This window comes from Protopterus annectens, chromosome 1.part0 (assembly GCF_019279795.1).
Source record: "Protopterus annectens isolate FY-2018-M chromosome 1.part0, PAN1.0, whole genome shotgun sequence".
Classification (NCBI taxonomy): Eukaryota; Metazoa; Chordata; order Ceratodontiformes; family Protopteridae; genus Protopterus; species Protopterus annectens.
This window is the reverse complement of record NC_056725.1, coordinates 1,749,724,718-1,749,740,701: the sequence shown is the minus strand read 5'-3', so window position 1 is coordinate 1,749,740,701 and position 15,984 is coordinate 1,749,724,718. Positions and strand designations below refer to the sequence as shown.

At 39.4% G+C, this 15,984-nt stretch overlaps 1 protein-coding gene across 1 annotated transcript in view; it reads right to left on the bottom strand.

Moving 5' to 3' along the window:
• Positions 1–4,016: 4,016 nt before the first annotated feature.
• Positions 4,017–15,984, bottom strand: part of IGF2R (insulin like growth factor 2 receptor) — a 2,372,344-nt gene continuing 2,360,376 nt past the window's right edge. Inside the window, exon 47 of the mRNA XM_044074918.1 lies at positions 4,017–14,483. Coding sequence (XP_043930853.1) covers positions 14,073–14,483 — 411 coding nt within the window. The 3' untranslated portion in view covers positions 4,017–14,072. The remainder of the gene's footprint in view (positions 14,484–15,984) is intronic.

The following is a 15,984-nucleotide window of genomic DNA, read 5'->3' as shown; positions in this document are numbered from 1 at the left end:
TTTCCCATTCTTCAATTTACTGATGTATTGATCAATACTATTATAAATCCAAAGCATATCATATTGAATAGTATCAAAAGAGAGATCAGTCCTAATTGCTTTATCAAGTTCGAGTTCGAATATCTGTGTCAGCTTCAAAATTAATGCTGTCAGGTTCCCGATTGACCCTTCGGTCCCATCGATGGAGTCATCCAGCTGTATGGCCATTTTGTTAGAACAAACAACCGACATAATCCACAAAATGACAGCAAACTGACGAAATAAAAAATGAAAGGCCACCAACCGGATCAAAATATTTATTAAGCCGTAGACACACGAACTTCAAATTGAAATAAATACTTAACATAAACACGAAACAAATAAATATTGTAAGCGCTTTCGTTTAAAAGTTTTAAACCTCCTCAGACAATATATTCAATGACATCACTTCCTTATATAACCTTCTTCCAATTCAAAAAAAGGCACCAAAATACTAAATAAAAATTGGGCATGCTCAGTTGTAAGCAAATGGGTGTTTGAAATATTTGAGCCACAAACCAAGAGGTATATTAAATATATGTAAATGTGTATAATTAATTACCTCATCCACCTGTTCCCACAAAAATACCTCATTCATCCTGGAAAAAGTCAGAGGGTGAAAATTCATCCAAAGGAGGAGGAGGGGACCACGTTTCTTCAGTCAAAGTTATGGGTTTGGGAATCTAAAGGAAAAGTAGCCCTGTCTGTATGTCAGAATCCTGACAAATATTCCTCAGGAATTTCATTAGCGACACTACTCTCAGATAACGATTTCTGAGTGCCAGCATTAATAGCCTGTAATAACTGCCTAGCTAAGATAGGAAAATCACCTTTTCTATCAGATACCATGTCTTCAGAGGAACCAGTGTTTAACCTTCTGTTTCTTCCTTGCAGGTAACACACTGACAGAAGACCGAATTGAAGATATCAGTTCAGCCTTATTGAGATGTCTCTTTCCCCAGGTACTCTAAGAAGCATCTGTTAGAATGTCTTCCTCACCCAAAGAAGATAGTTCTCCCTTGCCCACATTGGACACTGGAACAGCCAAAGAGGATGTGGCTGACCCCGGTCCACGGTGGCTGAAAGAACTACACCAGAGCAGCCTGGAAAAGAAAGTGAGTGGCTTGAAGAACTACTGGCCACTACAGTCTCACTCAGCATCTGCCCACAGTGATGGTAGTGGCTTTTTACTGTGTTGTTTCTTCTTTTTAGGTAAAGGGGAGGAGTCAGCAGGACTGGAATAAATATTTATGCTGCAGCCAAGGACAAGGAATGAATGCAGGTAAGCACACCTGGGGTAAGTTGTTATAAAAGTGTTCACGAGCAGCACACATATACTTACACCTACCCCCACACTCCCTTTTTCTACAAAAATGGGAAAATACATAAACCCCTTTCAGAAATAAAGCAGTTATCTACGACATAAACTGACAGGAATATAACAGGTAAATCACAAATGTATACATAAGCACTAAATATATACAAAACACTTTCTGCCCATTAAAAACACTCCCGTACACTTACATTCTCACAAATTAATTAAGGTTACATAAACAGTACACTGTTACCACAAAAATAACCCCCAAAGGAAAAAAAAATAGTTCCTTTACCTGAAAATAGTCCTTGACAAGACACTTCCAATACTGTGAAAAAATACATGGCTTCTAAAAAGGGAAATACCACTTTTAATCCCTAATAAAATATAGTTATATTTTCGTGAAAGAGCAACAGTTTCTGTGTGGAAGGGTTCCCTCTGTGGGGACTTATCTGCTCAAAATGAAGCTTCAAGGTTGATTGCTGCTCCTGTAGAACCCAGAGCTGCTTCCTCTCAAGGCAGCAAGAAAGTATTGAATATTGATTCACTCTGACTGCTGATTTCCCTCCACTGGGCTGCCCAATCAGTAGTCAGAGTGAATGTGTGACAGGGAACCAAAGCTCTGTAAAGCCGGTTCGTTCGTGTTTCCTAGGTAAGATACAGCCCTTATAGTAAAGAGGCTACTGCAACGTAAGAATGATGGATATCAGATGCATCATGGATTAAAGTGTTTGAATTCCTTTGGCATGCTCACCAACCATCAATGTTTTTTCAGTAGTAGTCATAGCACCTGTATGGCCCTTGTTTCATATAGATCCCCAGACACAGGTGAGTGGACAGGAGTCATTTTTGAACCCAACGTCTAACTCTGTACAGCCTAACAAACTTTTTCCTAAACTAGCTGCTTAAAGCACAGGAGCAAAGAACTAGAGTGATGGCTAACTAAGTTCTTCAAGATAACATAGATTGGTAAGTAACTACCTAATTGCAGGTTCTTCAAGATAAAATTCTTCTACTTCTTTCGGCTTTTCCCAGTTAGGGGTTGCCACAGCGGATTAATTATCCACTGCCAGTCATAAGCGGACAGTTGATCCGCTGTGGCAACTGTCCACTGCCAGTCATAAGCAGACAGTTGCCACAGCGGATCAACTGTCTGCTTATGACTGGCAGTGGAGTTTCACAGTGTCGAGTTGCCAGCCTGGCGCCCAACATTCACAGAAGGCAAACACATGCACACACTCACGCCTAGGGCTAATTTAGAGTGTCCAGTCCACTTACAGCATGTCTTTGGGATGTGGGAGGAAACCGGGGCACACGGAGGAAACCCACACGACCACAGGGAGGACATGCAGACTCTGCATAGAAGGCACCTCAGCCAAGGATCGAACCGGAGAGCCTCTTGCTGTGAGGCGACAAAGCTAACCACTGCACCACTGGGGCCACCCTGTCTTCAAAATAAAATAAAAGTCTTTCTAGTCACCACTGCCTGTAAAAAAGGGATGCTACAGGGGCCAACATTATTCACACACAAATTCTTGATGCTCAAATAAAGGTGACAGAGAAACTGACTTCAAACTTACTTCTAATCTTAACTTGCATTTGCCAATGGTTGCATCAATGGGAGATGAAAGTTAATATCTTGAAAGTCGATGTTATACTATGCTGTTTGAAATCCAAAACATTGTGAGATACAAAGTGGTCTCACATGACTGAACCAAATAAGTTCTGACTGGAAACAGTGCAAATCTACAGGTATTCAAGAGTGAGTACTCAGAAGTGGTATTAAATTTCTCGCATTAAATTAAAAAAGGCTGCACACTGCTTCTCACCTGGTTGGCTGTTGCCAAACCTATCCTAGAATATGAACTCTGAGTTACTTTAGCAGTAATTGCCAAGCAGTTCCAAAAACTACAGATATCATCTGCTTTATAAGCAGTAATATATTTTTTTATTTCTTGCAGACATTAGATGGCTTCCAGGTCTGTTGAGAGTAAAATTACTGATATACAGATTAATTTACAAACTTAATTTTACTAAAGCAAATTGTTGCAAAGATTCCTGAAAATAAGTATGTACGCAAAAGCAATTTCAGATCTATTAGAGCAGAACTGAGTAACTGAAAATTCAGTTTCACTCTTTATAATATGGTAATCTAGAGCAAACCCACTTCCAAAGGAATTAGGGGACAAAACTAACCTTAAAGAAAAAGCTTTACTCTGCGTGAAGGCTTCTGTCACTGTCTGTTAAAGGTGATCTTCGTTTGTTTCTTTCGGCTTTTCCCGGTTAGGGGTCGCCACAGCGGAACTCCGGTTCGCTAATGATTGGTAGTGGATTTTTACGTACCGGGTTACTAGCCCTGACGCACAACCTTCAACGAAGGCACGCCCCATTCAAGTATGCCTCCACATAGAAGATGCTCTAGCTGAGAATTGAACGGGACAATGTCTTGCTATGAGGTGACAACGCTACCTCAGCACCACCACCGCACTATTAATAGGGCCAAATAATACTAGCCAAATAAATATGGTCACAGTGTGTCTGTTACTGATGGAATCTGTACACTGTCTGCAAACAACATTACACTACTCTGGAATTATCATACACTGTACTTACTGTTTGTACTGCATTTCTTTTAATTTAGTGGAATAATACCAGGACTGAGAAGGCACAAATAAGCGAATCAAAAGCTTCAATAATTTATTTCATTTTATTGAAATATGAAATACTTTATATTACATCAGGCTGATCAAAATGAAACAAAACACCAAATCAAAAACAGTATATACAGTACCTCTGAAATGATAAACTCAAATACCTGTCAACCCCACAAGAATACATAAATCACAAACAAATGTCATTTTAACAATGTACCACCACATCTGTACTGTATTGAAGTAATCTGGAAGAAACCAGCAGAACATAACCATACTCTTAATTTGTGATGATCTTAAGAGGAAGATGTAGCCAATTCCAATACTGGCAAAAGCAGTAGGGCAAATGCCAGTATATGGCTTCAGCACATGTGATAAAATACAGTAAAACTATTTTAAATGGCTGACTGTCAGACATCAGAATGAATAAAGATCTGATGTTCTTGTGTAATATTTTCTCACTATTCATGCAGTACCACAGTTATTTGGTCTAATACAGGTATTCATTGTGCAAATTAAGGCTACTATACAATGCATCTGTAATCTTCACTGAATGCCAGTGCATACAAGGTGTCTTAAGTATTCAGATCTGGGGATCTATACGTCATCCACTCTTTTACTAGAGCTGAATCCAGTGTAAAGCAAACCCTATAAAAGAAAAACAGACAAAGGGAAACTCTAAGAATAATCTGGTACGGAACAGCTGAAATTTACAGTTTAGTTGGATCACGACTCAGCTTCCAAGTGTTTATGAAACAAAGCTATTTGTTAAACTAGACTGCAAAAGTACTACCCAAGAGGACAACACTGCACAACCAATTTCTCATACTCCAAAATATGAAACATTAGGAAAACAACTGCAAACACAATCTATCAGCAAGACGTTTCAGGAACCATTTATCTCTAGAGCAGAAATGCAGTCATTTTAGCAGACCGTTTCCCATTTACTTTAAACTAAGTGGTATTAAAAAAAAAACTCATTGCTTAGTAAGTAGTACCACCTTTTAGTCCTACTCTGCTCATTTTGGATGTCAACACTGTATTCTAAGTAGACATGATTCCTTGTAGAAATTCTACAAATAATTAAGATTAAAACAAGCATATTGATATAAAAGTTCATGTGATATAGATTGCTGACATATAAAAGTTGCTAAAATACAGCAATCATAGTTAGAATAGTGCAGTTTTTATCCTTTCCTCATCTGAACATTATTACAACAGCCATAGTCTAATTTGATCAAAAATCCACTTAGAGTAAGTCAAGCTGCAAACACTCCAGTGAAGGCTGTAAGTTGCTCAGCAGAATTAATAGATCCTTGCAAAATTGTGTGGAAGCATGTGCATATTACATATGTTACCCTCATGCAGTCATACTCAGAATGAAGGACAGAAAGTGGTAAACCATTTCAAATGCCAGCACCCACTACAGTGGATCCTGTAAAGCTGAGACTGAATGTCCGAAATAACGGACTTAGATATACTAAGTCAGAGATAGACATTACTCAGAATATTTCCTTTTCTGCAAGGCATGGCAATCTTGGAGTTAGTATATGTGTTCAGAGAGTCATTCCATATACATTAACGAGCAGGACTGTAACTGCAGGCTTTGCCAACATACGCTACAGCTCCTCCCCTTTACCCCCTAAAGCTTCTAATACAGCTCCTCCCATGTGTGATACTTGAAAGTAAAGCACATCAGTAAAAAACTACAGACTAGTAACCACCTACACCATGCTTACTGGGGATCTGGGGAGGCATAGCTCTCAATGAATTGGGGACAGATCTCAACAGAATTAGGGACAAACCCTGAAATAGGGACACTTAAAATATTAGCACTATTAACATGAGGTATGCAAATTATTATACATTTTCTGAAGCAAAAGATGTACATCTAATTATTGTCTTTATTAAAGTGTAATGCACATTTTCTCCAAAGTCTCTGTTTTTTGGAGGGATTAAAAGGGACAGAGCTAAAATTTAACTCAAAATAAGGGACAGCTGAGAGGTACGGGGAGAAGGCAGGCATGTTAATGAGGATAAACTGACAGTAAAGTAGGTGGAGATCCATCCATGTTAACAAGCAGGAAAGCGTCCCTAGCTTTCCTGCTGGGTGGACCTACTGGAAATTGTACCTTGGATAACTGTGGCAAAAAAAGGAGGACAAAGTAATACAGGCCACATCCAACTCACACGGCCTTATAAAAATATTCAGAGAAGCCCATGCAGCAGCTGAAAAAATATCCAAGGATGCATTTCTAAAAAAGGCCTGAGAGGTAGTCATTGCTCTGGCTAAATGTGAAAGGGCAAAGCAGTAATTTTTTGTGCGTTTCATAACAAATTTAATGCAGTTAGAAAGCCATCTGCAGATAGTGAACTTCAAAACTTTGTAGACCAATTTTTGGAAGGAAATTAAATAATTGGGCATCTTTTCTGACTGATTTAGTTCTGTCCAAACAAAATATTAGCTGCCCGTGCACATCTATACAGTTTAGCAGGTATTAATTTCTGCTGGAATAGTATGCAAAAAAAGCAGGCAAATTAATGGCTGATTACAGTTTGTTTCCATGCCTATTTTGGCATGAAGGAAAGGCTTGCTTACAATGATTTTTGAGGGTTTCAAACATAAGGTCTGTGGTCCAGAAATAATTCTAGGTAATAGTCACTAGCAAAACAGTCTTCCAGGACATGTATTTTAAGTACAGTTTAGGAGCAGGTTGTAAAGGAAGTAAAATAAATTTTTCAAGGTATAAGGAACATATCCCATGGAAGAGCCAGGTCTTTAAATAAATGTCTAATCTGGAATGCACCCTTGAAAAGAACTTTGCAGACCTTTTAAGGAAACAAGCAGAGTTATGGAATCCTTTATGAAGTTAGAAATGATAGCAAGGTAAACCTTAACTGATAAATAACTTATGAATGTGTCAGAGATTTGAGAGAAGTAATCCAGAAAAGCTGGCACTGGAGTTGATGAGGGATCTAATCCTTTAGAAGCAGCCCAAATAGAAAAGTATGTCTAGCAACTCTCACCTTTTCCTGGTGCTGGACCTCTGGATGACACTAGGAGGGCAAGAATCACCTCTAGTCATTACTGGAACTGGAATAACCATGTGGTTAAAGCAAACAGCAATGCTCAAGATGAGGTTTACCAGATAGATGAATCAACAGGGTTCTGAAGGGCTTTAGAGACAGAGACTTTTCCAAAAGATGAGGCCAAAACAGAGCCACATTTGCTGAATTGTTGAGGCCAGAATGAGGCTATGAGTAAGACTCTGGACTTCTGCTTGACTTTATTGATGGAATTCAGGATAAGTACAAATGAAGGAGAGTATGAAGGGATCTGAACAGCCATTTCTAGACAGGAGCATTCCTGGGAAATGGATCATAAAGAGGGATCAGGAATTAGAATTTGACCAATGTGGTGCTTCTCAGAGATGCAATCAGGTTACAGCAGGGCCTTCTGCAGCAATGGAAAATATTCCATGCTATTGACAAGTTAAGGCACCACACAACTGGCATTAACAGGCAATGACTGATCCTATCCAGTAGAAAACTGGTCTCCTCAGGAATAAGAGTGGTTATAAGAAACTGATTGACTGACACAGTAGAGTCCCATACCCTAACTTAACATAGGGGATAAGAACAAATTGTTTTCTGTTTGTTTACTTACCATACCATGGCTCTATAAATAGCGTGTATGGTTAATGCACCATAAGTGGTGAGTGGCTAATGAAAGACCTGTGGCTTGAGGTCCATAGGTAAATACTAGGCTAGCTGCCCTTGTGGGCCATTTTAAGCCTAGTCAATTCTCATCAAAGGTGAGAATTGAACCCTGTACCTTCTGTCTGTAAGGTAAACACCTTAACCATTATGTCAACCGTTCCTTCTCCTCTTTATCTCCAGAACTTAGATGTGCATACTGGTCTCTCACAATGACCATGAACCTTTGACTGTCTGCTTTGATAACCATTTATACTGTCACTACCATGACACTTGTAACTGAAATAAAGTGCTGCTGTGACTTTCAGAGATGGTAGCAATGGAGACTTTGTAGACCTTGCATGACAAATTATCCAGGCAGCATTCTCTGAGTGTGAACATCTGTGATGGGTACATCTTGAAATCTGAGGTGTTTATCATAATTCTTGAGGACTGAAACACTGAAGAGACTCTTGTATTACCACTCACTACTTTGCAGTCGCATCATTTAGGAGTCAGTCTATCAGGCAAGAAAATGCATTGAATCAACTTCTGGCTCACTGCAAATACAGACCATGCACTGGAACCACCCTGGAGAAGTGAAGCAAGACAAAATAGAGGAGACTAAAACTGACTGGCTCTTACATGGAGACACAAGACACCTCGTGGACTCTGTAATGATCTTTATGTGGATGCAGAGATCTTGACAGTCCATGGAGTATATCTAGTCTTCTTCAGACTGAAAGGTAAGGGGCTGACTGTACCAAAACCACCAAGTACTTTAGCTTGGTAAAATTTGTTGTGACTACTTAAATCTAGTAAGGTTCTGAGGTAATTTGCTTCTTTGTAACCAAAAAAAATCTGAAGTAATAACTAGATCCTCACTGCTCTGGTGGAAACCGTTGGATAGGCTCTGTTGTTTTTACAGGTTTAAGACCACCCTTCCTGCCTACCTCTTTCGATGGGCTGTAATATCAAACAATGGAAGGGAGTATATTTTCTCTGTAATATTGTATGAATCCATCTGTCTAGCACGATGACTAGCCAACCAGCCTCAGGGATTAAACTGCTGTTTCCCTAGGGAAGAACCAAAGTGGAGTGTGAAATTTCTTTTTGACACCCTTTTGTCAGAATGGCCATTTGCAAGGGTTCATCTTTCCTTTCCCCCAATCTTCCTCTAGATTGCCTGGTTTATCCTCCCCCCTGCACAGGATTTATAGATGACAAAACATTGATTCATCTTCAGGGGAGTGGTAGAGAAGATTGAAGTGTCCTTATCTAGGACCATTCACTCATAACCTCAGGGATTTTTGAATGACTTAACCATTCCCTTGAGAGGAGAGGTATGCAATGATGCACACATGTATGGGCATTCCTGCCCCACATGCCTGTGTGACACTAGTACAGCTCTCCAGCCTTCACACATCATTCCTTCATTCCTGCAAGGTAGTTGAGACGTCTGTTGGCTGCTTAAACCTAGACCCCGCACCCCACCTGTGGCCTTCCAGCTTCTCAGGTAGCTAATTGATCCTGGTTTACTAGAATTACAGGTGGATACCTTGCGCAAGCACCAAAGGGTCAGCTAAAATGAGGGTTTTCCTTTTTTCCATGACCCTAGTTTTTTCTCTTAATATTTGGTCTGAAATGGTGGAACCATTATAGGGATGGTAAGGAAGGTTGCCTTAGAATATTTAAGAATAATTTTCAAGCACAGCCAAGCATGATGGCAGAGAACTGCACTGACATCTACTGCTCTCAATGCAGCATCCATGGAGTTATGTGCCAAATGAATGGTGAGATCATATAAAGATTCCATCACTGCCACCTGTGAATGCATATTAGTTTGAGGATTAACCTCCAGCAGTTCTTCCAGTGACTCAGATGCATTATCATTAAGTTCTTACTGTCAGCCTAATATTTCGGACAAGTAGCTTTGCACCCTTAATGTAAATGTAGAGGATACATAACTGCTTCCCTAAATTCCTCACTACCTTAGACTTTACACTGGAGGGATGCTAAGCAGAATTTTGCAGGAGGAGGAGCCTTAAGGGATGCAACATTGATTACAGAGACAACTACAGAAGTCTAATCCAATACCCCCAATCCTGGGGAGTTGCAGAGGGTCTTGTCTGACCTCCTAAGAACACATGCCACCACATCTACTTCTTTCTTTCCATGCCTCCCCGACAAGAGCAATCACCATGTTGGCAGGAACAGCAACCTAGAAAGAAGGCAATGGGACTGAAAAGCCTCATGCAGGATCCTTTGAAGAGATATTATGGGGTTCAATGGGTCCCTCACCCCTCTGGATTACCATTTGAAGGATCTCTCCAAATTTGGGATCATACTTAGGGACAGTTGTAATTACTTTTATCTGTACCTAGGGTAGAAAATTCCAACAGGAAGTCAGTTTGCTTCCTGCCTCTCCTCATGAGAAAGATTCAGAGAAGGTAAAAGCTGGACAATTCTGAAATAAATGAGAACAATCTCATTCATTCATGGCCTGCAACTTGCTGAAGAATCAGGAACACCCCCAAAGTAATGGTAAGACAAAGGTCCAAAATCAGGAGCAATCTTTAAATATTACTCTAAATCATAACACCAAAACCACCGGAGAGCGTCTTTTGTGTCCTATTATTCTAAATCACTTAAAAGTAAACGGAACAACAGATTTTGCATCAGCATGTATTTTCTGAACAATAAGACTGTACTGCCTGGCATTACTGACCGAATGTAATCTTTGGTGACTTACCAATCAAAAACTTTACATGAGGCAGGATAAAACATGAGCAAATTCAGGGTTAGTTGAAAGGTATGCACCAATTGCTATCAAATCTTCTGTCCTGCTGCCCAGATGGAGCACATGGGTCTTGGGTTGAAGTTGATACAGCTGCAGGTGTCATGGTGAACACCTGAAGAGCCTGCAATATCGAAGAGTAAATCAATGTCAAAGCCAAACTCAGGCCTAAGAGCAATGATGCAGTGTGCTCAAGGGTGAAACCCATCAGTGCAGATGCAAATGTCAGCATCAGGCTCATCACTGACTGTCCAATAATGTTGAAAGCGTCAGCTTCAATGCCACCAAAATTAGAAGGCATCAGACTGAATGGCGATAATCCTAAATCTGAAACCATACTGGCCTTAACACTTCTGCTAATGCCAATGCTGACACCTGCAGGAGTACTAACCAGTCTCATCAGTATTGCTGTGTGACAGAGGCCAGTGTGGACAACTTGGAAGAAGCAGCTGAGAAAGGCAGCAACAAAGATGTGCTTCTATCATTCAGTCTCATACCAGAGGGGGATGGAGAAGACAGCTGCCTGCTACAATTTTAGTCAAGCCTTCTACATCACCATATAGTGCATATCCACCACAATACAGTGGCTAAGAAAGGAAGGAAAATAATGACTTGGTTGGCAATGGATAGCAGGGAAAATATCTCAAAAGCTCAGTCTCAAATACTGACTCTACACTACCCTAACCTAGTAAGTCCACTACCCTACCCTAGTACGTCTAGCCACAACTATGCCTGGAAGTTTTGAAATATGTATTGGAAGAACAGCTGAGAAAGAGGGCTCTTCCACTGTGTTGTTATAATTGTGCTGTGGAAATGTCCTTGGAAGATACTGACCTATCCTCCCTATGCCTCTGTTTCTTATTCTTAACTCTTATCCTTGTCCTTGATTCCATGAGATCTGCTAGAATACCTCTCAGACCTGGGTAGGGAAGGAGTTGACATTTGAGAAGCAGTACAGGAAGCAAACCCTTCTGGTCAAGAGTGTACACGAGGAAAAAAACTAGCTTCATTTTCCTGTCTGTCAGAGTTCTAGAATCAAAGGTCTCACAAATATATTTGATATAATGCTCTCCTTAAAGACAGACTTAATAATAGGTGTGCCTGTCTTGAGGGATGAATTTTATGCTCACATTTGGAATATTTTTCTAAATCTTTACCATCTGTAACTGCTAGTCAGCAAAACACTAAACAACCAATACACAATGGAAAATTTAACAGCAGTATAGTGTGTTTCAACAATGCTGCAGTCAACAAAGAGCTAAAACAGACCAGCAACTGCTGACAGGAAGAAAAACTAACATTGAAGTAAATGTCACAAACTTTTTTTTAAAACAAGACAGAACACAGTCCTTAAAGAGCAGAGCAAAAAAAATTGCTAAGGTGCACAAAAAAACAAATCCGGCAACAGATTTAATAAAAGGTTCTATTATTATTTTTTTTTTTGCTCCTGCCCTCTTGGCCATCACGTTTCCCATTTTACTTGCAAGATCCCTAACTACTAAAACTAAATATTGATAATGAAAAAATGTGACAGATATATTAAACACTTTCTAAGATTATGAAACAAGTTTTCCCTTATATTGAGACATTGGTCAGTCATCAACTTCCTTCAAAAATAGTCCCAAAATGCAAACATAAGGTACACAATATCAATACTGGTTTATGACAATCAAGCTTCTTGAAGGTTAGTAAGTCCATAAGGCTAACTATTGACCTATGAACCCTATGATATTGACAGTGACAGTGTTTAGCTAGTACTGGTGGCAAAATGTACAGTTTAAAAATTACAAGGCTAAATTATAGTTTAATGCATAGATTAAGATATTTCCTTAATCGGAAATTCATACATTTTGTTATGTTTATGTTTAAATTCAGAATGCTGCAGTCAAGTATGGGTAATCACTGGCATTTAGTGGCCATAAACTGCAAAACTTATTTAAATTATGTGCTACTGAGAAGCTAGAAGATTGCTGACTGGTGTATCACATGGTGTGACTCAACTACATGTTACCAGAAAAAGAGAGAAACAAATTAAGGAATTGCTGGTCGTGGAAACTTACATCACGATGCTAAATGAATGTTAGATTTAAATGGAGAAAATGTATTTAAATGTTGTCTTGGCAACAGTGACAGGTAATTTGGTGAGCTTATTGGACATACATTATCCCCTAAGAAACAGTTTCTACACCAGTTACATAAAAAAAGAAAAAAAGTGTCCTTAAAATGAATGAATTAACTTCTTTTAAAGAGAAATTATACAGAATTGAATTTTCTGATTTGTCATGCAGAACATAATATAAATGGCAGCAAAAAACTTGTAGAGAGCCCTGCCAGCTGATTTTAAGTCATCTCCGTTGAGATTTAATACACTAATAATTTGATGGTTGTACAAAATACTAGTTTATAATGATTAATACGTTTAGTTAATGAGTGCCTTACACTAGAGCAGTGTTTTATGTACACATCTATCTTTGTTAAAATGATACTGAAAAATACTTCAAAGGTTAAGAAATGGCACTGCAACCTTCTGTCAAACAGTGCACTCTACAACTTCTACAGACTGCCAGAACTTAATTTCAAAGTAAGGGAAACATTAGCTGATCCTATCATTTAAGCTGTCTTTTGCTACATTTATTTTTGTGTGTGTGTGTGTGTGTGTGTGGGTGGGTTGGGGGGGCATTTTCCACACATCTTGAAATTCTTGCTGCTCAGGAAAGGACAACTCCTCTGTGAAATAACAGCTGCACACAGTTTGACCACTCAATATTCTGATTTGTCTTTCAAAGGAATTAATGATTGATCTCACAATGCCTTTTACTAGAGACCACTGATGCTGTCATTTTAACATTAAATTAAAAGCACACATTACTTGCCAAAAATAACATATGCACTGTATACTGAATATCTTTCCCATCTTTATACAAGCTGTAGCTGTAACTTAAATAAATCTTTGGCAGCATTGCTTGATGTCTTAATAAATACAAGTTCGTCTCCAGCTTTATCGTTCTCAAATAAACGGGGCACTCAGCAGTTGCCCGACTGTCCAGGCAAATAACATGTGAATTATTTTACCTTCCGCTTCCTTTTAATTATTGTAAAGACTGTATGTCATACATTGTAGACACTGTTAATATCACAATGCTATAAAAAGGACTTTATCAACAAGTAAACCTGAGTTTTTTTTCTTTAATAAATAAGGAGAAGTAAGTGAAGTTATAAAACTCAAATGGCCTCGAATAATACATTTTCACTTAATACAGTTCGGTACAGAAAACATTCCGGACTCACATTTTTCTACAGTACCCACAAGTATTTAGAGCCTATAAGGAGACAGAGATAAAGGCCATGTGCATCGTGAACTTTAGTCATTTAAATGCACATTAGTGCATGAATCATCAGCCTTAATTTATATTTCATTGTAAACAACCAGGAATGGTTTACACATCATATTCCCTTCACTTCTGAAATAAAAATTGGCAAATAATAAGAAACTGTGTGACAGAAACATATTTTCCATGTTTCTGACATGCAAAGTCCCTAGATTTGGAGGAAATGTCTCGTTGCTCCACCAGTGAGTAGGCACATAAAGGAACTGTTAAAGATTTAGCATATCTTCATCACTGTCATCATGGAATGATGCCACATTAACTTTGTTGTGCATCTTCTGTTGTCTGTTTGGCAGTTTTCCTTTCTTTTGCCTCTCTCCATTTAATAAGCTAGTAATATCTTCATTCCCACTCTGAGGTGATTTTTTCTGAGTACTTTTCTTGTTTGTGCTTCTGACATCCTGCTTCTTTGCTGAATTAATTTTTACATCAGGAACAGTCAGAAGCTCGTCTTCACTATCTTGTTCATCCAGCTGGAAAGAGGAAAGCAATTCAGAGTTGACAGGTTTTGTAGTCATGTGACCATTTTCCTGTCCCTCTTTACCAGGTTGGGCACCTGGTGAGGTGATGTCCTCCATAAGCCAGTCCGTCTCATTTTCTCCATCTTCTTCAGTATTTATCTATAAAAAAACATGATTTCAAAAATATTAGCACTGAATATATTAGTGAGCAGAAGATACAAACCAACGAAAGAAGGAAATACTAATCACAATGACAGTGCTATGAGTCACTGACTTCTAAAACTATTTTCATAAACAGAGTCAGTGATGCAAAAATACCTAACAGCTGTAAATTCAGAAACATGCAAACATAATGAAATATTTTCCAGACTCCAAGTTACCTGATTTGTGACAGGAGTACTACTGTTCTGTCTCAGTTAAAAAAACAAGGTGCAAGTCAGCAGGTTGGTTCAGAGAACCATTTTACAAAGATCTTGTAGCCTGAAGGAAATATTCAAGGGCAACAGATTCCTCACAGTGTCAGTGGTGCAACAGGTAGCACACTCTCCTTTGGTGTAGAAGGCTGTGAGTTCTCTTCCCACATGAGGTAGTTGGATAGCTGACACTGCAGTGCAACAAAAGGGGGGGTGCTGTACTCCTGAGTGTTGTCCTTCAGATGAGATATTAAACTGAGGTTCCATCTGCTTGAATTGGGGGGGAACTCAGATGGATGTAAAAGATCCCACAGCAGCAATCAAAAAGAGCAAAGGAAAGTACAGTTGTGTAAATACCATAAATGTAGATGTTAGTGTGTATTCACTGTTGCAGTCATTACAACTGGGTTATCCTGCTGGCAGGCTACCCGCAGTCGGCCTGAATTCCAAAGTCTAGGTCCGGCGTCGGTTGCTGTCACCTCCTCTCTCACGTCAGTGCGCCAGGGGTATAAAAGATGTGGTTGACGCCATTTTCTTCAGTTTTTCGTGCCCCAGATGTCAATAAGCATACATGCACTAAGTAACAAGTTTCCTTCATCTACAAGCAAATACACCACCTAGGTTGTACAGAAATAAAGAAGTACAGATAAGGTCCAGCAAAGATAAGGGGGATGGTGGGTGGGTAACCTGGACTGCAACAGTGAATACACTCAAACATCTACATTTATGGTAGGTACACAACTGTACTATGTTCATCGTGTTTCACTGCTGCAGTCATTACAACTGGGTTGAATACCAAAGCTAAGGATGGGTGGCTGGAACTAAATAGAATTAGGAGCAGCTATGAGGCCCTGCAGAACTGCAGTGGCAAAGCCTGCCCTGGATTTGGAGTAGAGAGGTAAGTGGTAGTGTTTTGTAAAAGTATGCACTGAACTCCAGGTTGCAGCCTCTAAAATGTCTTTGGTTGGCATTCCTCTGAGGAAGGCTGCTGAAGTGGCTGCTGCTCTGGTTAAATGTGGCCTAATGCCCTTAGGTACAGATTTGCCATGTTGAGAATAGCATAGACGAATGCAGTGACTTTGAAATAGTCTGCTTTGAGATGGCCTTTCATTGTGATCCTGCAGCATATGCTACCAGTAGTTGCTCAGTCTTTATGAAAGCTTTGGTTCTGTCCAAGTAGAAGCGCAGCTGTCTGTGTATGTCCAAAGAATGCAGAAGTTTCTCACCCTTATTCTGTGGGTTTGGAT